At 38.9% G+C, this 26,528-nt stretch overlaps 1 protein-coding gene across 13 annotated transcripts in view; it reads left to right on the plus strand.

The window, feature by feature from the left end:
• The window catches only part of SCMH1 (Scm polycomb group protein homolog 1), a 224,681-nt gene that overhangs the window by 123,134 nt on the left and 75,019 nt on the right, over positions 1 to 26,528 (plus strand). For all 13 annotated transcript variants that reach the window (XM_027537643.1, XM_027537637.1, XM_027537642.1 and 10 more), the window contains 2 exons: positions 1,945 to 2,033; positions 7,864 to 8,107. In XM_027537643.1, the coding sequence (XP_027393444.1) occupies positions 1,945 to 2,033; positions 7,864 to 8,107 (333 nt within the window). The remainder of the gene's footprint in view (positions 1 to 1,944; positions 2,034 to 7,863; positions 8,108 to 26,528) is intronic.

Below are 26,528 nucleotides of genomic sequence, written 5' to 3' on the forward strand. Positions count from 1 at the left end.
TGTCTCTCCATCTTCTGCTCTGAGTTGGCTTTATTCTCAGTTATGTTCTCTAGTTAGCGGTGCCAAATCTACAAACACCCTTACAAATATGATCTCAGAGAAAGAAAAGCTCTTCAACATGCATATCATATCAGAAAACAGTTGAGCCAGTTTGGGACATACATAACATACTTTTGGTCTAAAGGGAATGTGATGCTCTTAAATGGCGTTATCTTGGATTCCATAACCAGGTAGGTAGGTAGAGCCCACTGTAGACATCCCCACCAAATCACCTGAAATCAGGGTTTGGAGTGGGGTAGGGGGTGTTTGCAAAAGGTAAAAAGGCTAGGCAGGCAAAAACGGAAGTGGTAGCAGTTTGATAGGAGTGTACAAATTGCTGTCTCCACTGTTGATAAGAATGAGCTATCCCAGGAAGTCTTCTGACCTTGGGAAACCCCATTTAGCCTAGCCAGCTTTGAGACTAAGCATTTAGATCATGTGGGGTAGTACCTCTTTTCTTATTTCCATTTTTTTCTCTCTTCTCACACCCCCCCCTTTAATTTAATTATAGCTCTTAATTAATACTTAATCCCAAAAGCTGCTTCTTCCTTTTCCATTTCCCATGCACATTGATAGTTTAGCATAGTAGATAAGAGCATGGGCTCAACAGTCAGATTGCCTGGGTTTCAGTCCTTTCTTTGCCATTTGTTCACTTTAAAATTTAAGCAGTTTACTTTATACCTCTCTTCTCATCTATAAAATGAAGATAATTTCTACCTCACTAGTTGTCTTGAGGATTAAATTAGATAACCAGTAGAAAGTGCCCAGCACAGTATCTGGCTCACAGTGAAGTACACAGTAATCAGATATTGTTGTTGCTGTTTCCAGCTGTGGTTCAGCCTGTCTGTCCTTTGTCAGGAACAGGAGAGCTGAGGTTGACTGGGAGACTATCAAAAGGCACTAGATTTTGGTATCTCAAGTAGAAGGTTGAAGCCAAATTGAAGAGAGCACTTGGAGCTCTAATTGAAAAATACGATAATGATCTTATTTTTACAATTTATTAATTAAATAGTATATTCTTGACTTGTCGTTACTCAGTCACTAAGTCATGTCCAACTGTTTGCAACCCTATGGACTATAGCACACCAGGCTCCTTTGTTCTCCATTGTCATCCAGAGTTTGCTAAAATTCATGTCCATTTAGTCGGTGATGCTTTCCCTTTCTCGTCCTCTGCTTTCCCTTTCTCCTTTTGCCTTCAGTCTTTCCCAACATCAGGATCTTTTCCAATGACTTGTCATTGAGGAATGACAACGGACAATTAACCTCTCTAGGCTTCCTTTGACTCTTTTGGAAAATGAATATTTTTTAATAAAATGACCCCTTTCATCTTCCTCATGAAGCCTGATCCTTCGTTAAGTAAAAATGAATATCCAAAAGTTTTTTGTATTTTGTATATGTGTGAGAGAGGGGAAAAGAGAAAGTGAGAGAGTGAAAGCGTATTTATATTGAGATAAACTAAAAAGTTTTACTTGTATATTGGATTTATCAGACATATTTGGTTTCTTAAGAGATTATTATATCCCCTTTCACACTATACTGTCTAGATCATTTCTCAGTATTTGTTATTCCTATCACACATCTATTTTGGATTTTTCAAGGAAACTTTTCAGGCATTATGATGTACGTTCTATAATACTTGTCTTGGTGTCAGAAAACTTGGTTGGGGACTTTACTACTACCTTTGCAACATTACCTTGAGCAAGTTACATTCCCTCTTACGTGCCTCGTTTTCTCATCTGTCTAATGAGGCATTTTCTCTGCTTAACCTTTAAGTCCTTTCCTAACAGTCTGTAACTATCACAGCATAGGTTGTGGCAGGAGTAGCTGGATTCCCAAGGGAAAACTTGGTATCGCAATTCCCTTTGAGATGTATTTTTTATCTGTTGCCCTTTATGTTTGCTGCAGGATTTCGGCTGAATGCTTCCTCTTGGCCCATGTTCCTTTTGAAGACGCTAAATGGAGCAGAGATGGCTCCCATCAGGATTTTCCACAAGGTACGGTATTCCTCAGCTATCACCAGCTCCAAATTACTTAAGGTCAAATGTGTACATCCTTTCAATTACCGAGCCTCTGATGTCTGTATTATATTTATGGCCTGAGGATGCGTTTTCAGAAACTAGTTCAGCAGAAGGATTTTTAAAGTGCCTTATGAAGCAGCAATTATCCCCAGAGAAATACTAGATTGTAAGGTAGGATTTCTGGGTTTGGGCATTTCTTATTTCTCTTCTAATAACAAGTTTTGACCTCATCTGTAATGTGGATTTCTGTCTACCTCACAGAGTTATTAAGAAATTAAACATTTTTTGTTAGTAAAACATATAAAATGTAATATAAATCTAAAGGCTATTCTTATGGAATTCCATAATGTCCATCTTCTAAACAGAGAGGAAGGAATGAGAGTATTTTTTAAGTGCCTGCAGTATGTTTGGGTTTTATATACACTATCTCATGTAATACCCACAGTTAACTTTATGAAGCAAGAATTATTATTTTGGTTTAGTAGTTAAGGAAACAAAACACTCAAATAAGGAGCTTGCCCCAGATCACATGACTGACTAGTAAGTGGTAGAACAGGAATTAAAAACCTGTATTTGTTTTTCCTGGTTTTTCAAGGGAAAAGGCAGTCAGTCTCCTCTCAGTTGATCTTTCATGAGGTTGCAGTTACTATAAAGGAGACTGAATTAGCACTACTTGTGCTGCCATTTGGGCTTTTCAGGTGGCACTGTGGTAAAGAACCCTCCTGCCAATGCAGGAGATGTAAGAGATCTAGATTCGATCCCTGGGTTGGGAAGATCCCCTGGAGAAGGAAATGGCAGCCCACTCCAGTATTCTTCCCTGGAGAATCCCATAGACAGAAGCCTGGCAGGCTACAGTCCTTGGGGTTGCAAAGAGTCAGATGTGACTGAAGCGACTTAGCATAACATGATGCCATTTAAGTCTAAAACCTGAGAGCACCATGGTTCCCAGAATACAGTATACTGGGCAATTTGAAATCCTTCCACTGGAGAGTACCTCAAAATGGTGGGAGGTAGGGGCCAACAAGTATTCTTTTAAATGCTTTACTGATCTTACTAGGAATTAAGAGAATTCTCCAAGGCCAAAATGAAGAAGGAAAACCAGAGTGTTAGGTATACTGAACGTGCTGATGCCTTAAGGGGCTTTACCAGTCTTACTTTTTAAGGACCTTGTCTTTTAACAACTAGAGTTAGATAGAAGTTGAAGCCTTGGGCCCATGCAAGGCAGAAAATGGACCTGGGACAGCCACATGAAAAAACAAATGGATCCCTCAAATGTTTACTCCTCAGTGAAAAGACGAGGAAGAGTCTCTGCCTGGGCCGTGGGTAGGGGAACTGAGTCATTCTTCTGATAAAAGCTTTCCCCCATGGAAATCCAAGGTTCAGATATAGTGTCTGTGTTGTCTCAGAACTCCAAAATTGTAGAGGGATATTTCTGAGTGCCTGGCAGAAGGAAACCCAAAACCTCTCTAGAGGGTTTGGTTGTTTTCAACCCAGATGTCATAGAAGTCCCAAAAGTGAAGTACCATTGAAAATCAGTTCAGTTCAGTTCATAATCACAGAGCCCTCAAAACTCTCAAAACAAATCCTTCATGATGAAACATCAGTAGACACAACAAACAGTAAGACTGTAACCTCAAGGAGTTTCAGATAATAGAAACATCGGATAGAAATTTTAAATAAAGTATTTGAAAATGATTAAAGAATAAAAAGGAATTTTAAAATGAGAAAAGTACAAACCTCTATTTTTTAAAGACAGAGTTTAAAAAAGCAAATTGAATATCTAAAATGAAACCATTTAAATTTAAAAATCTTTTAAAAATTAAAAATAAAATAAAAATCTTAGATAGGTGATTAGGCAACTTAGACCTAGATAAGAATTAACTTTAAGACATGTGTGAGGAATTTCTCCAGAGTGCAATACAGAGAGATGAAGAGATGGAAAATATTAAAGAGAAAAGATAAAGATAATAATATTAGAAGGTCCGATATATGCTGAACATGAATTCCAGAATAAAAAAGAGTCAATATTTGAAAAGATAATGACAGAATTTTCCAGAATGTGTGATAAACACAAATGTATACTTTAAAACATTGTGGAATAACTGAAGTCAAAAAATCTGAGCAAATAATCACACAGAATACAGTCATCCTCAGTATCTATGGGGGACTGGTTACAGGAACCCCTGAATACAAAGATCCACACACACTCAACTCTCTTATATAAAATGGTGTAGTACAGCAAGCTCTCCATATCTGCAACTTTCACAATGCAGACTGAACCTTCAAAGGCACTGCAGTTAGGCTGACAACACATTTCTTGACAGCAGTAGTACAAGGCAAAAGATAATAGAATAATACTTTAAAAGAATTAAGAAAAAAATAGTTGTCCACCTAGAATTTTATATCTGATTCTACTGTTATTTCAGAATGAATGCAAAATCAAGACATTTTCAGCAAACTAATATAAATATATTCACTGAAAGAACAATTGAAGAGTATGTTTCAAGAAGAAGATAATTGAACCTGGAAAGTAAGAATGAGATGTAAAATGTAGTGCTAGGGAAAGATAGGTTAGCATGTGAGTATAACTAAACAATCATTGCCTGTAACTGTATAAACCAGTTATAGTAGCAAAAGTGATCAGTTGGCAGTATAACAGTGTGGAACTAAATTATCCAACACCTGTTAACTCAGGAGTAATTTAAATATTCAGAGGTCCTAGTGTTGTTTAATTAAGGATGAATTTTAGACTTAATTATGTCAGCTGTACAGTTATGATCTGAAGGGGACCCACCAAAAGATTAAATATAGAATGATTAACATCTGAATCAATGGAAAGGGGAAAAGGGAAGAAAATTCAGTTGATTGTTAAGGAGAAAAAAGAAGTTAAATGTACAACTTGAAAAATCAAGTTAAATAGAAATGATATTTAGAAATGATAATTATAATAAATTTAATACATCAGTTATGAGAAATTAAACTCATCAGTTTAGTCAGACATAGATCAGATTGTTTTTAAATCTTGCTGCATGCTGTTTACAAGAGACATTGCTGTAATATGACACAAAGGTGTTAAAAATAAAAGAATATAAAACATATACCAGGCAAACCTTTATCAAAATAAAGCTGGTGTTAATTGTACCAAAATTAGACAAAAAAGACTTTGGTGCTAAAAAGCGTTAAAGAAGTTACTATCTAATGATTTAAAAAAAAAAAATAGATCACTATGAAGATAAAAGTTGTACATGCTCCTAAAAAACATAGCCTCAAAATAGATAAAGCAAAATTCGACAGAATTACATGGAAAAAAATACATAGAAAATCCACACTCGTTAGAGGATATTTTAATACACATCTCTCAATAATTGATAAATCAAATAGGCAAGACAAAAAAGTATCAGTCAGCATAAGCTAATCAGTTATAAATCAATTCAGTTCAGTTCAGTTGCTCAATCGTATCCGACTCTTTGGGACCTCAATGGACTGCAGCACACCAGGCCTCCCATCACCGACTCCCGGAGTTTACTCAAACTCATGTCCATTGAGCTGGTGATGCCACCCAACCATCTCATCCTCTGTCGTCCCCTTCTCCTCCTGCCTTCAATTTTTCCCAGCATCAGGGTCTTTTCAAATGAGTCAGTTCTCATCAGGACGCCAAAGTATTGGAGTTTCAGCTTCAGCATCAGTCCTTCCAGTGAATATTTAGGACTGATTTCCTTGAGGATGGACTGGTTGGATCTCTTTGCTGTCCAAGGGACTCTCAAGAGTCTTCTCCAACACCACAGTTCAAAAGCATCAATTCTTCATCAATTTTAAATCAGTTTTAAAAAATAAAGTCATTCCTATTTAACAAGTGATTTGAAAATGAAATTTTTGAAGATACTCTTTAAGATAGCAATAGGTTACAGTATGGCTAGAAAAATGTTAGTAAAATATCAGATATTTACAAGGAACTTTTAAACTTATACTGAAGATGAAATCTCCATTAAAGAATACTTAACATATGGAAAATACTATGTTCATGGAAGGAAAGGCTCAATATCATACATAAAAAGTTATTTTTTCCCAAATTATAAATTCACTGGGATTCCAATCAAAATACAAATAGAATTTTCCTGTGGCACTTGAAGATCAGATCAGATCAGATCAGTCACTCAGTCGTGTCCGACTCTTTGCAACCCCATGAATTGCAGCACGCCAGGCCTCCCTGTCCATCACCAACTCCCGGAGTTCACTGAGACTCACGTCCATCGAGTCAGTGATGCCATCCAACCATCTCATCCTCTGTTATCCCCTTCTCCTCCTGCCCCCAATCTCTCCCAGCATCAGGGTCTTTTCCAATGAATCAGCTCTTCGCATGAGGTGGCCAAAGTACTGGAGTTTCAGCTTTAGCATCATTCCTTCCAAAGAAATCCCAGGGCTGATCTCCTTCAGAATGGACTGGTTGGATCTCCTTGCAGTCCAAGGGACTCTCAAGAGTCTTCTCCAACACCACAGTTCAAAAGCATCAATTCTAGGGTGCTCAGCCTTCTTCACAGTCCAACTCTCACATCCATACATGACCACAGGAAAAACCATAGCCTTGACTAGATGGACCTTTGTTGGCAAAGTAATGTCTCTGCTTTTGAATATGCTATCTAGGTTGGTCATAACTTTCCTTCCAAGGAGTAAGCGTCTTTTAATTTCATGGCTGCAGTCACCATCTGCAGTGATTTTGGAGCCCCAAAAAATAAAGTCTGACACTGTTTCCCCATCTATTTCGTATGAAAGATCGAGGAGAAAGAATAGCCAAAACAATAGTGAACAATAACAAAGTAGGGGGACTTTTTCTTCCAGATACGCATTTAATAAGACTGTGTTATTGGTACAGGATCAGACAGTAAGACAAAGGGTAACAGAGTATACAACAGCTTTTGGGAACTCTATGCAACTGCATTGCAAATCAGCACCCCAAAACTAGCTACACTACTGGAGAGAGTTCACAGTTTTACAGCTGTTTTGGAGGGCAGTTTAACAATATTTAATAAAGTGGAAGATGAATTCTTCAGGCAAGAATACTAGAGTGGGTAGCCATTCCCTTCTCCAGGGGATCTTCCCAACCCAGGGATTGAACCTGGGTCTCCTGGATCGTAGGCAGATTCTCTACCATCTGAGCCATCAGGGAAGCCCATATATCCATCCTATAACCCAACAATTCTACTCTTAGGTATACATACTGAAAAAAATCGTCCCACATATGAAAAAAGAAACAACTGTAAGAATGGCTGTGAAAACTCTTTTGAAATAGTAAACAATTCAAAACAATATTGCATGTCTGTCAAAAGAGAGGAAATAAATTGTGATATAATGGAGTACTATTAGCAGTTAAACTAGAGCTAAATTTACATCATGGGTACATTTCAAAAACATAGTGTTGAACAAAAAAAGCAAGTTGTAGAATGGTATGTTCACTATAATACTATTTATATAAAATTTTAAAGTGTGCAAATTACATATATATACACACACACACACACAAATAGTAAAGTATAAAAATACTCATGGAGAAGGGCACAAAGGAGGATTCAGCCTTGTCTGTTACCTTTTATTTCTTGAAAAAAAAAAAAGACCTGAAATAAAGATGTCAAAATATTAGAATTAACAAAGTAATACTTTGGTATACTTTGAAGTTCATTTAAAGGAAAGTCTAAAGTTCCATTGTAAATCTTATATAGCACTTTCTAATCATCCAAATGAAGTACCAGTTTCTTGGCATACATAGCTTCTCTCTTTGTGTCTAGGTCTATATCTCTTGTCTCTCATCTAGGAACCACCGTCACCTTCTCACAACTTCTTCAAAATGGGAATGAAGCTAGAAGCTGTGGACAGGAAGAACCCTCATTTCATTTGCCCAGCCACTATTGGGGAAGTGCGGGGCTCAGAGGTGCTTGTCACTTTCGATGGGTGGCGAGGGGCCTTTGACTACTGGTGCCGCTTCGACTCCCGTGACATCTTCCCTGTGGGCTGGTGTTCCTTGACTGGAGACAACCTGCAGCCACCTGGCACTAAAGGTAAAGGCTTGTAAAGTCGGAACCCAAGTTGCTAAGGGAGCTTACCTAGATCTCCCATGGTCAGCATACCTTCACCAGTAAACCTCACTCACAAGCAAAGGAGGATCAGGGGCCAGCAACTAGGGTAAAAAACCAACATCTAGTCAAGAGTAGTCAGAAACAGAAAGAATTTAAACATCACTTGAGGATAGACATGGAGTTTGGCATAAAGTACAATTTCCTTGCTCAGATAGCTTGGTTTATTCTCAGGCAACTAGCTTCTCATCTCTCTTACTCTTATTCCTGGACTGTTCCAGAGTTTGAATAGTATCATTCTTGAGGTGTACATCCCAACTTTGTATTTGAGCTGGAGTAACATTATATTACATAAAAATACTTAACCAGCTCTGTAGTTTAGTGGAAAAACCATGGGCTTAGATGTTAGGTAGACTTAGATTTGAAGTCCATCTCTGCCTTTTCCCAGCTGTGTGGCTTTTTGGTCAGTTAGTTGACCTCTCTAAACCTCAAAATTCCTCATCTGTAAAAGAATACCTACTTTATAAATGAGATTACCTGGGCAAAATGTTTACATAATGTCTAGCAAACACCAAATGCTAAACAAGTGTTTTTATTGTATTACTGCTGCTGTTTTTCTATATTAACATAATTATTAGTATTTATTATAATTACTATGTAATATGCTATATTATTATAATACTCTTATTATTAAAATAACTGCTACTAATGGGCAAATATACATAAAATACTAGAATAGTACCACAGAGTAGTTAACAGTCAATATTTCTGATGATCGTGATGTTGGAGAACATCCAGGATAAAGTTTGAGGTAGCTCTTAATAAAGAGTAAGAAATAAGTAAGAGTAATAAAAATAAATAGTAAGAATCTCATTCCTAAAAGTACTGGTAAATCTGAGAGAATAGAAAGTCACCCTTCCTGTTGTCTGTGGGTTTCATTTCTAAACCTCTATCAGATTCATTCATTCAATTAGCCAGATATTTCTGTAGTACCTAATTGTGAGCCAAACTGAGGATACAGTAGCTACAAAGATGAAAAGCATTCATCAAGTGCCCTCATGACACTTTAATTTTAGAGGGATGAGATAGTCAATATACATTTAAATCAAGAAATAAACAAGATGATTTCAGATAAACAATTTTTCCTAAGGAAATAAAGTATAATAAAATAGTAACTGTGAAAGGATTTGTGTAACAGCTTTATTGAATATAATTGAAGTAAAATAAGTTGCACATATTTAAAGTATACAGTTCGAAAAGTTTTGACATATATATATATATATATATATATATCCATGAAACCATTACCTTAATCAAGATAATGAACATATCCATCATCCCCAAAAGTTCACTGTTCCTTTTTGTGGAGAGGGAGCTTTTCAGATACACTTTCTTTTTAGGAAAAATTGTCCAAAAAGATGATTGATATTTTAATTTGATGACAAAAAGAAGCCATGCAAGGAAAGAGAATTCCAAGCAGGCAGATGTGACATACTTACAATGGTATTGAGACATGAATGAGTTTATTATGTTTCAAGGGCAGAAAGAATACTGCTCTGACTACAGTGGACCGTGGGAGGGGGAAAGTGGCACAATCATGTAGGACCTTATAAGCCAGAGTGAGAATTTGGATTTTATTCTAAACATAATGGGGAATTAGCAGAAGGAGTAACAAAATCTGATTTACTTAAAAAAAAAAAAATCACTTGCACTTGTGTCCAAGAATACAAAAGAGCATGTATGACTCAACAATAAAAAAGATAAATAACCCAGTTGAGAAGATGAGCAAAGAACTTAAACATTTCTCCTAAGGAAATATACAAAAGGTCAGTAAGCACTTGGAAAGATGCTCAACATCAGTAGTCATTCAGTTCACTTCAGTTCACTTCAGTCATTCAGTCGTGTCCAGCTCTTTGCAACCCCATGAATCACAGCACACCAGGCCTCCCTGTCCATCACCAACTCCCGGAGTTCACCCAAACCCACGTCCATCGAGTTGGTGATGCCATCCAGCCATCTCATCCTCTGTTGTCCCCTTTTTCTCCTGCCCCCAATCCCTCCCAGCATCAGAGTCTTTTCCAATGAGTCAACTCTTCGCATGAGGTGGCCAAAGTACTGGAGTTTCAGCTTTAGCATCATTCCTTCCAAAGAAATCCCAGGGCTGATCTCCTTTAGAATGGACTGGTTGGATCTCCTTGCAGTCCATGGGACTCTCAAGAGTCTTCTTCAGCACCACAGTTCAAAAGCATCAATTCTTGGGCGCTCAGCCTTCTTCACAGTCCAACTCTCACATCCATACATGACCACTGGAAAAACCATAGCCTTGACTAGACGGACCTTTAGGAAATGCAAATCCAAGCCACATGGGTATAGATATAATCTAAAGACAGACAGTAATAAGTGTTGGTGAGAATGTAGAGAAATTGGAACTCTCATATGTTTCTGGTGAGATTCTAAACTGCTGCAGCCACTTTGAAAACAGTTTGGAAGTTTCTCAAAATGTTAAACATAGAGTTATCCGTGACCTAGCACGTCTGCTTGTAGGTACATACCCAAGAGAATGGAAATCATATGTCCACACAAAAATGTAACTTTAACTTCATGGCAGCATTATTCATAATGACCAAAAAATTGAAATAGCCCAACTGTCCATCTGATGACAAGATGAACACAATGTGTTATATTCACATGAAATAAATTATTTATTTATTGGCAATAAAAAAAAGAATGAAGTACTGGTTTGTGCTACAACATAAAATGTACCTTAAAAACGTTATGCTAAGTGAAAAAGCCAATCACTAAAGACCACACGTTGTATAATTGCAGTTATATGAAATGTCCAGAATAGGCAAAACCGAGAGACAAAATAGTGGTTTATGGGGTCGCAAAGAGTCGGACACGACTGAGCGACTGATCTGATCTGAGGGGCTTTGGAAGAAGAGGAAATGGAAAGTGACTGCTAATGGGGATTTCTTTTAGGGATGATGAATATGTTCTAAAGTCAGGGATGATAGTCCCACAACTCTGAGTTTGCTAAAAACAATGAATTATGCACTTTAAAAGGTGAATTTTATGGTATGTAAAGTACACATCAATAAAGCTGTTATTTAAGACCTCATTTGGGCTGGTTGATAGAAAATGGGTTGTATCATGGTGACTGTGGACAAGGAAAATATAGGGTTGCTTGGATTAGGTTAGTGGTACTGAGTGGAGAGAACTTGAGATGGCGGCAGCATGGACGAGAGAAGACAGACTTTCTGCCTTGGAAAAGTGCTACTCCTCTAAATGCTCCAAGAAACAAATGTGGGGTCAGTGTGAGACATCCATTGCCCTCCCTCTACGGAGTCTATGAGATAATATCTCTGTGGAAATAGCAGGAAAAGGAGTGTCTTGAGAGCAACAGTGGAGTCATTTTTGCTTACTTAAGACTAAAACAGGATAAGCCTTGGTGCTCCCAGCCAAATTTAGTTAGTAGGCTGAGTTTCTTACTTCCTTGGTTAGAGTAACTCTGCTATTTTGACTGGTAAGTCTCCTAGAGCAATTGGGCGATTCTCAAAAGCCAGAGGAGCAGGAGAGTCTTCTGGACTCACATTTTTTTTCTGACTGCACATCATGCTGATAAGAAATATGGCACACCGTGTGGCTGATGATTCCAGAGTGTTTGCTGGCTCTTTTCCTTCCCTTCTGTGTGTCTCTGGGGATTTTAGATTTTTAATAGATGACCAGAAGGACCAGCTCAGAAGGTAGGAGGTTATTCCAGTTGGCATTTCCAGATAAGGACCTTCAGTCCTTATCCCAGCAGCTGGATTGTTTACTCCAACAACTCTCTCCTCCCCCACCTCATACCCTCAGTTAATTTTATAATGCAGCTTTTAGTAATAGCAGAACTTGGGCCATTCAGTGTCCTGGCTGAGAAACAAGTGATACAACTTGGAAAAAATGTGATTACTCAATTCATTTCACAAAACAAGATGTTCTCTATGTGTAAGCCTGTTCTCTTTCTAATCATCCTATCTCCTCTTTCTTTTCTACCTTCTCGTCATCAGTGTGCAAATGTTAAAAAATTCAGGTACTATACAATTGTTTCTTGCCCACAGTGAGCAGGAAAAATACCGATATTCGTTTAATGTTCTTTTACACACATTATTTCTTTGTATCTTTTGCTAACTTTGAACTCGGTGTTACAGTCAGATACATTCTATTTATAAGAAAAGCAAAGTTCAAAGGATTAAGTGACTTAGTTCTGTTGATCTCTGAGTCTAGAGGGAGAAGCCATGGAGATTTTTAGTAAGGTCCGCTATCAAGGCCATCACTTTAGCCATATCATCTTCACAGTCTTCCCCTGTACTCTCCCATTCTCCTTTGGGCTCTCTTCAAAACTTCATTTGAGACCTTGGGTTTTGGCATAAGCAGTGTAGTGTAACATCAGAGAATTGAACGGAAGTCTAGTCCCAGCTGGACACAAATTTGTTTTGTCTTGGAGCAAGTCATTCCTAAAGCAAGAGATTGAACTAGGTGATCCTTGAGCATCCTGTGCCCCTGTGTACTGTGCAGGCTCCTGGCCTTGACAGAGAGTAAAAGATGACTTCTTTGACTATCTTCTACTTGATCCCAGATGCTCATCTCACCCCTGCCTACCTCTGTACCCCAGCCACACAGGGCTCTGCCTCTCTAAGGGGATCCTTCATGCTAGCTGTTTCTCCTTTGCAAAGCCAGTAGTAAACCTTTTTAGGTCCTAAACTCCTGGGCCAAGCCACTTCTGATGGGCTTCAAATGCTAAGCTTGCAGCTAATCCAGGGTACTGGTTATAAAAAGCAGAAGCTTTTTTTTTTTTTTTTTTTCAGCTGATCACTCTTTTTGTATCTGACTTAGAAGAAAACAGAGGTAAACTTTACTTTTTAAAATTAAAAAACCAAATAAAGAGCTCAGTCCACTTGGTGTGACTATAATGTTAATTAGGCACTTAATAATCTAATTAACTCCCCTCCTTTGTTCTGACTGCAGGTGGGCAAGACAGTTTCAGATTATAGCTTAGCTTCCTATATAATGGGATCCCAGCTACTTCATGTTTATATTTTTATTATATATTTTATTGTATATTATTATTCTGGACTGTACACCCGTCTCTTGTGCTTCATATAGTGTAAGCTTGGTCTGGCTGCTCTCTCTGCTGATGCAGATATGCGGGTCCAATAAAAGTGTGGCCCTCGAGCACACCAGTTGGAGTAAATGGTCAACCAGTCCTCCTTTACCCTTTCGGTCTACCCTTTCTACCTGTGGCGTCACACAAGGAGAACATTTCAAAATCTGGTTTAGTGCTGTGCCTAAGGTGCCACAGGAGTATTCCTCTGACCTGGAGAGTAAGAATTTGATACTTAAAAACAAAACTTTCAGAATACCTCTTCCTTTTTTCCTCTGTGTAACATTTAAAAGTGTGTCCCATACTTCATGGATGGATGTTCTCTTTCTGTTGTAAAACTACATAGGAAACTATACTGTAATAACTTTGGAATTCTGGGTCAGAAAGAGAGAATTGGTCAAATTGGAACCCTAAACTGTGCAGGGAAAAACTAAGTAGAGGCAAGAATAACACAACTGAGGCTATTGGTCAGCTAATGGCCTGATTTTCTTCAGCCAGCCATTCATTCAGGTTTAAATATTGTCATGACTAGGGGCTAGTCATTGGATAAATTTGTAGGAATCCTGCCTTTAGAGTTTATAGTTTTGTGAGTGTGTACTTACACTCCCAGGCCAGTGGAGAGTGGTGAGAAGATAACATGAGGTGAGGGGATAGTCTTTGAATAAAGAAGCTGAAATGTAAGTTCTTATAGTTTATTTCAACACCTATCACAACTATTTTATTTATTTAACAAAGTTATCCCTGCAGCCTGTAAAATAATGCTAGTTTTTTAGTATGAACATAATTCTTTCTACCCTGTCTAGAAGGTTAGGGTTCATGTCTACTTGGAGTCCTTGTTAAGTGGGACCAATTTATTAACTTCATCTTTATATCCCCAGCACTTGGCCCATAGTAGTTATTCAGTAATACTTATTGAGTGAAATAAATCATGCTATATTTTCTGATTTCATTTCTGTTCACCATCATCTAAAGCCATTATTCACTGAGGTACAAAAGTGAGAGGGCTACTATAATTTTAAAAGCAGATTAAAGTTTATTTAAACTATTGTTCTGTTTTAAGTCTTGGAAACTTGTGGCCAAAAATAAGAGTGACAAAGGGCTCTCATCTCCAGAAAGGGATATCTTTGAACTCATGTTCACTCACCTCTCTATCACAAAACACACTTAACACCTTTACACCTGAAATACCCCCTGCCTTTCCACCCAAATTCTTTTTCTACTAAGCCACAACAAACAGGAGAATGTCCTCTTTACAGGAAGCTTCAAGCAATCGGTATATTCTTCCTGTCTCCTGAGAACGTGTGTTCAGTAGCCCTGTCAGAAAAGGCATGAGCCTGTTGATTAATAAGTGAATCAAATCTTCAGTGCCCTTACTGAGGACCGCCGCTTGGCTATTTGGCAGTTTTCCCTTTTTCCCTCTCAGACATAACTAGTTCCGAGCTTTGCCTTTGTTGAATATACCGATTCCTCCCTACACACACACACACACACACACACACACACACACACACACACACACACAATATCTTTGTCATTATTCCAGCTTTGGTGTTGTACTTTAATTGCATCTAGAAACTCTGGCCTTTATTCATCCATCTACACAATAGTTGTAGAACAGCCCCATCTTCCCTCGTATCTCAGATGGTAAAGAATCTGCCTGCAGTGCAGGCAACCTGAGTTCGAACCCTGGATTGGGAAGATGCCCTAAAGAAGGGAATGGCTGCCTACTCCAGTATTCTTGCCTGGAGAATTCCATGGACATGAATTAGAAGAGCCTAGGAGTCTACAGACCATAGGGTCTCAAAGAGTTGAACACAACTGAGCAACTAACACTTTCACTTTTTTTCCAATCTTAGCAGTGTTAGGCTCAGTGAAGATTGTAAAGAAGTACCTACCTCCCAGGTTGATTCAGTGGTTGAAATGAGAAAATGGGTGTGCAAATGCATGTAGCACAGAGTAGATGCCCCACGTCTGTTAGTTATATCTGAATTTAGATGTCTAGACATCCCAAGGAAAGGGAACTGCACACAGAGACACTTAAGTGCTGTATTTTGGTCAGGAAAAATAAATATATTTATGAGATGAGGTTTGTACAGTGAACTAATGCTCCCATAACTGCTTTTCTCTTGATTGTATGCTGATGGTACATAAGTAGAAATGGGAATATGAGGAAATTAAATGAGTGGCATTACATTATGAAGTAGGGAATCTGGGTTCTCTCACTGCTCCTAATTATATCTGCTCAAGGGACAGAAAAGCCCCATATCTCTCTTCCAGCTTCCTTAAGCTGGCTCTTGGCCCTGCCCAGTTCTCTCTCCTGCCTTCACCAACCACAGATGCCTGAGAGGGGTAGCAATTTTCTGGCATGTATAATGAAACAACTGGCATCTCTCAAACTCCTGGAAATAGTGAGATGTGATTTAGGCAGTTCATAAATTTGACCACACCTGCTGTTTTCTTGAAAATACGTGGATCCATGTAGTTTTCTCTGACAAGGTTTTGTTAACACCTACTGTGCCAGCATCAATATATATCAACTTGGAAAATTCCCTGTTTTAAATGTGTTGTTAATTGTTGTCATTCAGTCACTAAGTCTTGTCCAACTCTTTGTGACCCCATGAACTGCAGCATACCAGGCTTCTCTATCCATCACTTTCTCCCTGAGTTTCCTCAAATTCATGTCCTTTGAGTCAGTGATGCCATCCAACCATCTCATCCTCTGTTACCCACTTCTCTTGCCCTCAATTTTTTCCAGCATCAGGGTCTTTTCCAGTGAGTCAGCTCTTCGCATCAGGTGGCCAAAGTATCAGAGCTTCAACTTCAGCATCAGTCCTTCCAATGAATACTCAGGGTTGATTTCCTTTAGGATTGACTGGTTTGATCTCCTTGCTGTCCAAGGGACTCTCAAGAGTCTTCTCCAGCACCACAGTTTGAAAGTGTCAATTCTTTCGTGCTCAGCCTTCTTTATGGTCCAAATCTCACATCCATACATGACTACTGGAGAAACTATTCCAGTTCGGTCGCTCAGTCATGTCCGACTTTTTGCAACCCCATGAACTGCAGCACGCCAGACTTCCCAGTCCATCACCAACCCCCGGAGTCTACCCAAACCCATGTCCATTGAGTTGGTGATGCCATCCAACCATCTTATCCTCTGTTGTCCCCTTCTCCTCCTGCCCTCAATCTTTCCCAGCATCACGGTCTTTTCAAATGAGTCACTTCTTCACATGAGGTGGCCAAAGTATTGGAGTTTCAGCTTCAACTTCAGTCTTTCCAGTGAACACCCAGGACTGATTTTCTTTAGGTTGGACTAGTTGGATCTCCTTGCAGTCCAAGGGACTCTTCAAGAGTCTTCTCCAACACCACAGTTCAAAAGCATCAATTCTTCGGCACTCAGCTTTCTTTATAGTCCAGCTCTCACATCCATACCTGACTACTGGAAAAACCATAGCCTTGACGAGATGGACCTTTGTTTACAAAGTAATGTCTCTGCTTTTTAATATGCTGTCTAGGTTGGAAAAACCATAGCTTTGACTATATGGACCTTTGTTGAAAAAGTGATGTCTCAGCCTTTTAAAACACTGTCTAGGTTTGACATAGCTATTCCTCCAAGGAGCAAGTGTCTTTTAATTTTGTGGCTGCACTCACCATACGCAGTGATTTTGGAGCCCAGGAAAATGAAATCCAATCTGTTTCCACATTTTCCCCATCTATTTGCCATGATAAGTGTAGGTGGTTAGTAAAGTCATATTGAAAACCAGTAATATAAACTCTGTATTTTACATTTTCCCCCTTAATTTTTGAGGAAATACTACAATTACAAATGAGATTTTCTGAGTCTCAGTAACGACTTACTAGGAGACAAACAAAATATAAACTTTCATGTATTAGGTTGGCCAAAAAATTGGTTCAAGTTGAACGAATTTTTTGGCCAACCTAATATATCAGGAAGATGAGGAAAACTGGGCAAACTCTTAAATGTAGCAAAGAAAAACAGGAGATTATGAGGGTGATATGGCAGGAAGGCAGGAGTTTGACTGTAAGTTTTTTAAATTGTCCTATGCTAAGGAAAGGTGGAGTGTGTTCATTTGACTACATGGCTGACCGGCAGGTGCTTCATCGCAGTGTACTTTTATGTCGCCTCTTTAAGCAGCTTAGACTTGACCAGACACATTAGCGGACCATCTTCTGAGAATATAGCTCTCCACTTGCTGAAATTGTTCCTGAATCCTCTTACCTGTTGCCCCAGACACTGCTTTGAGTCTCAGTAATGTAAGGCTTTTGAGGTTGGCTCTGGGCCTATTGTGGGTAATTTTATCTTCCTTCTGTTCTTCCTACTCTCCACAGATTTATCCATCGGAGAAGGCCTTAGGGAAATGTTAAATGTCTTTTTGGTTTCAGAAGTCCTTTATTCATGCTGTGGGAATAAGAATCAGGAGGGAGAGAAAGACCTAGATGTGGGGAACTGAACGTGTTAACTCAGCTGGATAGGAGCAGGAGGCAACCCATGCTTTTTTATGTGAACTGGAATTTGAAGCAGTGGAGTTTCAGCTTTGGCATCAGCCCAGCTGGCAGTATATAGCTGAACCCAGCCAAGTTGAGCAAACCTAATAAGGAACACATCCTCTAAATTACTATGCCAAGGCCAGTGATACGCTGCTGTGAATGAAGACACGATCCCAGTCCAGGAAACTGATAAACCAAATGGATTTCCCCGTTTTTTTTCTTTTCCATTGTTCATGTTCTGTGTCATGTGGACCCACATGCACGCGTGCGTGCACACACACACACAAGCTGGACTTATGAATCAGTTTCCAATTACATATGCTGTTTTGTTGCTGTAAAGAGGAAAAATCTGGTAATGAATTCTCTGGAGGCAGTTAAGAATCCTCTAACTACGGATTATTGGAGACATAGAAGTCCGAAGTTAGTGAAAAGAGTATGGACTTTGGAGACCGAAAGATCTAGGTTCAAATCCTAGCTTTAACTGTGTGTCCTTTGACAAGTCTTTTAACCTCGTGAGTTCAGTTTCTCCATCCTTAAAATAATCAAATATAATGTTGTCCCAGGAAGAAGTGAGGCACTTATGTGACTGTTAGAGTTGCAAACTGAAGTAGCTACTTTTTTCATGGAACATCATCTTTATTTAACGGAACAACTGACTTGACTGTTTGGCAGACACTTTCTCCAATATTAAGTGAGAAGGTCACTTCAAGAAGGACAACCTGTAAAATTATAAACTTACAAGTAAATATTAGGATCTTGGAAAACTTGTATCCACTAATATGAGCTCAACATCTTTCCAATATGTAAAGAATTCAGAGTCACTCTTGACCATATTATCACCTATCTAGAAGTGACTTTGGTTAAGATACAGTTTGTTACCTTACTATGAAATATGAGATGTCGGGAATGTAAAAAGTCATAGGATCCTAGAATCTCAGGCTTAGAGGAAACCTCAGAAGTCCTCAAATTCAATGTCCCACCTAATTCAGGATGCTCCTTGAGAGCATATTCTGTAAATACTCATATATCCCTTACTAGAATTCTTCCAAAGACAGGGAGATTGTACCCTCCCAAAGGAGCACATTCCTTCCATTTATGATAGCTTTAATGGGTAAAAGTGTTCTTTTTAATTTTGAGCTGAAATCTGCTTTCCCCCAGTGTCTGTCATTTGGCTCTAATTTTGTTTCTTGTTTTACTTTAAACCTTTTCAGAGCACTCTTGATACTCTTGTTCCTCAAGGTCTTTTTTTTTCCTCATATATTTCTGAAATTAGATAGTTTCTAAGGCCCTCATCAGCTTGAACTCTCTTCTTGATCCGTTTTGGTTGATGTTGTTCTTAAGAATAAGCTCCAATGTTGGGAATGGTCCAGCTAGTGCAGAATAGAGTGGCACTCTAGCTTCCCTTAAAAAGTAACTATACTGTGACCTAACTTGTTGAAGAGTTGAAAATAAGGGATTGCACTTTTAAAATTTTTATATTCTCAAATGGTCACAGTAGATGTTTAATTAACCCCTTATTGAGTCTCAGCACAAATTGAATCAAACTTCAGGACATAATGGTCATGTTAGGTAAGGGGGTTTTCTGATCTTTTTTTTTAAGACTGAGGGATACAGTGGTAATTCACAAGATTTAGAAAGTGCTTTTACACTTATCTTTTATCACAGTACCCAAGTTGTAATAAACCAAGTATTTTCCTCAGTAAAAGTTTTCATCAAATAGGAGAATTCCTCTTTTTTCTCCATGATAACTTTTCTTGATTCAAATCAGTAAGGAAGATATAATATCTGCTCTGTAGAAACACGGAAGCCTGCCCTAGAATTGAATTCAGTCATGTACACATGGCCAATATTCAGAGTATACTGTAGATTTAAAATTCAGAGTATATTGTAGATTTAAAATTCAGAGTATACTGTAGATTTTCTGACAAAGGTCCATACAGCAAAAGCTATGGTTTTTCCAACAGTCATGTACAGATGCGAGAGTTGGACCACAAAGAAGGCTGAGCACTGAAGAATTGATGCTTTCGAACTGGGGTGCTGGAGAATACTTTTGGGAGTCCCTTGGACAGCGTGGAAATCAAACCAGTCAATCCTAAAGGAAATCAACCCTGAATATTCATTGGAAGGACTGATGCTGAAGCTCCAATACTTTGGCCACCTGATGCAAAGAGCTGACTCATTGGAAAAAGAAGAGGGTGACAGAGGATGAAATGGTTTGATAGCATCACAAACTCACGGGACATGAGTTTGAGCAAACTCTGAGAGATAGTAACAGACAGGGAAGCCTGGTGTGCTGCAGTTCATTGGGTCACAAAGGGTCAGACATGACTTAGTGACTGAACAACAACTATAGATTCAGAATTATTTGGACCTTCCCATGAAAGTTCCAAAAAATGTAGGTTACACGTACTGTAAAGCACAGAGAACTCTACTCAGTATTCTTTAATAACCTAAATGGGGAAGGAATCTGAAATAGAGTGGATATGTGTCTATGTATGCCTGAATTGCTTTGCTGTACACCTGATCCACTGCAATCCAATATAAAACAAAATTTAAAAGCATTGGATTTAAATCATAACCTCAATTCTAAATTTTCTACAAAACAAAGACTATAGGTCACAAAATATATGTAACCTTTTTTGTATCTGATATTTAGTATTGTATTAAATTAATTTTGTTTTATAATGTTGTTTGCACGTGTGGTTAGTTGCTCAGTCGTGTCTGACTGTTTGTGATACCATCAGGCCCATGGAATTATCCTGGCAAGAATATTGGAGTGGGCTGCCGTTTCCTCCTCCAAGGGATTTTCCCAACCCAAGGATTGAACCCAAGTCTCCTGCGGCTCCTGCATTGGCAGGTGGATTCTTTACCACTCAGCCATCTGGGAAGCCCATAATGTTGTTTAGAAGGATGTTCAATGAGCAACCATTTTCATAGGAAAGGAAGTTAACATTTACCAAACCCATACAGGAGTACATCATGCAAAATGCCAGGCTGGATAAAGCACAAGCTGGAATCAAGATTGCCAGGAGAAATATCAATAACCTCAGATATGCAGATGACACTACCCTTAAGGAAGAAAGTGAAGGAGAACTCTTGATGAAAGTGAAAGAGGAGAGTGAAAAAGCTGGCTTAAAACTCAACATTCAGAAAGCTAATATCATGGCATCCAGTCTCATCACTTCATGGCAAATAGATGGAGAAACAATGGAAACAGTGACAGACTTTATTTTGGGGGGCTCCAAAATCACTGCAGATGGTGACTGCAGCCATGAAATTAAAAGACACTTGCTCCTTGGAAGAAAAGCTCTGACCAACCTAGACAGCATATTAAAAAGCAGAGACATTACTTTGCCAACAAAGGTCTGTCTAGTTAAAGCTTTGGTTTTTCCAGTAGTCATGTTTGGATGTGAGAGTTGGACTATAAAGAAAGCTGAATGGATTAAAGATCTAAACGTAAGACCAGAAACTATAAAACTCCTAGAGGAGAACATAGGCAAAACACTCTCCGACATACATCACAGCAGGATCCTCTATGACCCACCTCCCAGAATATTGGAAATAAAAGCAAAAATAAACAAATGGGACCTAATTAACCTTAAAAGCTTCTGCACATCAAAGGAAACTATTAGCAAGGTGAAAAGACAGCCTTCAGAATGGGAGAAAATAATAGCAAATGAAGCAACCGACAAACAACTAATCTCAAAAATATACAAGCAACTCCTAGAGCTCAACTCCAGAAAAATAAACGACCCAATCAAAAAATGGGCCAAAGAACTAAATAGACATTTCTCCAAAGAAGACATACAGATGGCTAACAAACACATGAAAAGATGCTCAACATCACTCATTATCAGAGAAATGCAAATCAAAACCACTATGAGGTACCATTTCACACCAGTCAGAATGGCTGCGATCCAAAAGTCTACAAATAATAAATGCTGGAGAGGGTGTGGAGAAAAGGGAACCCTCTTACACTGTTGGTGGGAATGCAAACTAGTACAGCCACTATGGAGAACAGTGTGGAGATTCCTTAAAAAACTGGAAATAGAACTGCCTTATGATCCAGCAACCCCACTGCTGGGCATACACACTGAGGAAACCAGAAGGGAAAGAGACACGTGTACCCCAATGTTCATCGCAGCACTGTTTATAATAGCCAAGACATGGAAGCAACCTAGATGCCCATCAGCAGATGAATGGATAAGAAAGCTGTGGTACATATACACAATGGAGTATTACTCAGCCATTAAAAAGAATACATTTGAATCAGTTCTGATGAGGTGGATGAAACTGGAGCCTATTATACAGAGTGAAGTAAGCCAGAAGGAAAAACATAAATACAGTATACTAATGCATATATATGGAATTTAGAAAGATGGTAACAATAACCCGGTGTATGAGACAGCAAAAGAGACACTGATGTATAGAACAGTCTTATGGACTCTGTGGGAGAGAGAGAGGGTGGGAAGATTTGGGAGAATGGCAATGAAACATGTAAAATATCATGTAGGAAACGAGTTGCCAGTCCAGGTTCGATGCACGATGCTGGATGCTTGGGGCTGGTGCACTGGGATGACCCAGAGGGATGGTATGGGGAGGGAGGAGGAGGAGGGTTCGGGATGGGGAACACATGTATACCTGTGGCGGATTCATTTTGATATTTGGCAAAACTAATACAATTATGTAAAGTTTAAAAATAAAATTAGAAAATAAATAAATAAATAAATATAAACAGGAAGAAGAAGAAAAAAAAAAAAGAAAGCTGAGTGCCAGAGAATTGATGCTTTTGAACTGTGGTGTTTGAGAAGACTCTTGAGAGTCCCTTTGCAGCCATCTCCTTGCATACTGCAAGAAAATCAAACCAGTGAATCCTAAAGGAAATCAGTCCTGAATATTCATTGGAAGGACTGATGTTGAAGCTGAAACTCCAATACTTTGGCCACATGATGTGAAGAACTGACTGATTGGAAGAGACCCTGATGCTGGGAAAGATTGAAGGCAGGAGGAGAAGGGGATGACAGGATGAGATGGTTGGATAGCATCACTGACTCGATGGACTTGAGTTTGAGCAAACTCTGGGAGTTGGTGAAGTCCATGGAGTCGCAAAGAGTCGGACACAACTGAGTGACTGAACTGATTGATATAAGATCTATGATACAGCAGACCCTTTGATACATTATTCAGTGAATCTCACAAACCCACTATGGGGCATATGACTTTCTTTTACCTTTGAAGAAACTGAGGCTCAGGAAGTTTCCTGAGAGGAATAAGAACTAAAATCTGCTGAATCCTGACCTAAGGAGGTCGTATCAGATGCAGTGTTTATTATATCCATATCCTCAAACTTTATCTCAAGTAAACCTCATAATAGCTCATAGCTCAGAGAAGTTAAGTGATTTGCAAGAATTTGAACCTAATGGTTTCTGACTTCAAAATCCTTTTCTTTCTGTTACACCACACTTCACTTCTCCATGCCTCAAAGGAGTTTTAGAAATAACCATTAGGTAAAGAAGTCTGAGATAATTGTGAATAAGATTGAGTGAATTAATGAATGTTAAGGCTCTTTGAGAATTGCAAAGTGTGATTCTCATACAAGGAGTTTCCATCTGTGATTTTGGAAATGCATAGTGGAATCTATCAGAAACTCCAGGGGCCTTTTTTACCCCAGCAGCCGGGGGTTTGGATGAGTTTGGAATGTGTGTTGGGAGTCTAGTGAGAAAGATCAAGATTGGGAAATAAATTCTGCAAAACACCAGTAACTAGTTACTATACATCTGGACAAGGGAAGTTAGTTTTCTAGGCTAGTTACTGCCAGCTGTTCAGCCACAGAAAATGAAATACAATAGTTCTCACAGGAGAAGTCATTCATAATAGAGTGGAACCACCTGTATATATAGTTGTGCAGTCAGCTGTGCCAATTGAGGTATTCCTAAGAAATTTAACTTTTGTGGAAATAAAAGGGAGTGGAAAAGCCATCAAGGACTCCCTCACCCAGGATATTTTGAGTGCATCCTGGTTTCCCTGACCTTTCTTCCCAGTGCTGGTATAGCAACTGGTAGTCCGACTCTCTGCTTTATATGGCCTAGAAGCCTATTTGGACGGGGCTTAGAGTACTTGTGCCTTTTAGTGACAACATATCACCACACCTTTTTTTCTTTTTTCTCATATTTGTTTATGTGTGTTTTTGTTTCCAAAATTATGTTAACCATATCAAAAATAAAATAATATTCTCATCTTGACTAACGTGTGTGTGTGTGTGCACGTGCACGTGCACGCACTAAGTCACTTCAGTCGTTTCTGACTCTCTGCAGCGCTATGGACCGTAGCCTGCCAGGCTCCTCTGGCCATGGGATTCTCCATGCAGAATACTGGAGTAAGTTGTCATTTCCTCCTCCAGGGGATCTTCCCGACCCAGGGGTCAAACCCATCTCTTACGTCTCCTGCACTGGCAGGCGGGTCCTTACACCAGCACCACCAGGGAGGCCTAGACTAACTTGTTGTAAGTTAAGCCCCAGCCTCACCAAGACTGATAGAACGGTGTTAATTTTGTTTTCCACATTAACACTGAGGAGAAATTGGAGTTTTTTATCTTTCCCAGTAATATTTGTAGGCCTACACCTGGCTTTCAGTGAAATACATGATGCTAAAAACTGAGAATTCAGTAAACTCATTCAGAAATATTCACTGAGTTTCTAATGCATGTACAGCAGGAAACATAATTTATTAGAGGAGATGCTGCTACTGCTGCTAAGTTGCTTCAGTCGTGTCCGACTCTGTGCGACCCCATAGATGGCAGCCCACCAGGCTCCTTCGTCCCTGGGATTCTCCAGGCAAGAACACTGGAGTGAGTTGCCATGAGATATAGATAAATAAAATATAAGGTAGAAACAGTTGCTCATTTGACTTTCTTCTACATCTTATTTAGATCTGGGTATTTTTTTTTTTTGATCCACTTTGGCAATCTTTTAATTGATGCATATAAACCATTGTTGGGCAAAGTAATTATTGATATAGTTGGATTAATATCTACCATATTTGCTACTGTTTTCTCTTTGTCAGATCTGGGTATTTTTTAGAACCGTAGAATTCTCATCAAAGTTTCAAAATGGATCTTTTTAGAGATTTGCTAGCTGTGTGACTTTGAACAAGTTATTTAACACTGTCTTAGTTTCTTTATAAGTTAAAGGCAGTAATAGTTCCTATTCACATGATTGTTGTAAGGAGTTAAATGAGTTCACGTATTAGAACATCTAACATATACTAAGCTCTCAAAAATATAGATCGTTTTATAGTCTAAAGCTGTTATTTTGCAAATAAAGAAATTGAGACCCAGCACCTCATCAAGTTTTATTTGGGTTAGCTATCAGATATGTTTTTGTATGATTATAAGTAAGGTGAGTTTAAGTTTTTGTGTATTGCAAAAGCAGGTGCTTATAAGATTGCTGTCAAAAATAGAAGGGAATATTTGAATTACCCAGAAATAAAGTTCAAAATAATACCATACAAATTGAATAGGTGAAAAATAGGGAAGATTGGGAAAGGCTTCTTGGAATTTGTGTCATTTGCTGAAGGATGCCTAGAATGGTTAGCCAACTAGACATGCAATAGAAAAGGGCATTCCAGGTGGACTAACATGTACAAGGCACAAGCTAAGGGGAAAAAATTATTCTGAAAGTTAAAACATAACTTATGTCGGAAAACTAAAACCAGATGATGTAAATTAATAAGCAGGGCCTGTTCAGAAGAGACTTTACCCCGAAAGTTAGAAGAGACCATAGAAGGGTTTTAATCAGAGGAGTGACGTGGTCATATTTGTTTTTTAGACAGATCTTTATGACCTGTTAGATAAGGGATAGAGGTAATGATGGATGAGGGTAAATTAGAGGCAAGGAGACCAGTTGGTTGGCCATTTCAGTGATCAAGGCAAGAGAGAATGAGGATCTGACTTAAGGTAGTGGTTGGAGTGAAAGAAATGAATTTGAGACATTCAGAGGACAATTTTTCTGGGAAAAGGCATTTTCTTTTTTGAGCCACATTCTTTTATGCTTTTAGTGTTAAAGAATCTTTGAACTGGAAGCAGACTGAAATGCTGGGGAGATGCTGGGAGATGCATGGACTTTGATGTCAGACTGCTACTGCTGCTGCTAAGTCGCTTCAGTCGTGTCCGACTCTGTGCGACCGCATAGACGGCAGCCCACCAGGCTCCCCCGTCCCTGAGATTCTCCAGGCAAGAATGCTGGAGTGGGTTGCCATTTCCTTCTCCAGTGCATGGAAGTGAAAAGTGAAAGTGAAGTCGCTCAGTCGTGCCCGACTCTTAGCAACCCCATGGACTGCAGCCTACGAGGCTCCTCCATCCATGGGATTTTCCAAGGAAGAGTACTGGAGTGGGGTGCCATCGCCTTCTCTGTGGATGTCAAACTAAAATAAACTAAATAGAATAAATACAGAGTTAGAGATAGACTGTGTCATCAGCAGAAAATGCCAGATCTAGGCTTAGGTAGTATAAAAACCAGGAAACTAATCTGAAATCAGTCAACAAAGTTAAAAAACTAGAAGGCTAGTTGTCCAAGTGAATTTGTGATGAAAGATACAGTTTCTCCCATCCTTAAAGGTACAGTACTCTGAGCCAGATTCTGACAGGCTAACTTGATTTCTAGTTAACCTTTTATTTCAAGGACTGAAATAATTACTGTGCATCTATTATTCTAATTAATATATACTTCCCTTTTCTATACTTAGCCATATTGCACATTGCCA

Source organism: Bos indicus x Bos taurus, chromosome 3 (genome assembly GCF_003369695.1).
Source record: "Bos indicus x Bos taurus breed Angus x Brahman F1 hybrid chromosome 3, Bos_hybrid_MaternalHap_v2.0, whole genome shotgun sequence".
NCBI classification, from domain to species: Eukaryota; Metazoa; Chordata; class Mammalia; order Artiodactyla; family Bovidae; genus Bos; species Bos indicus x Bos taurus.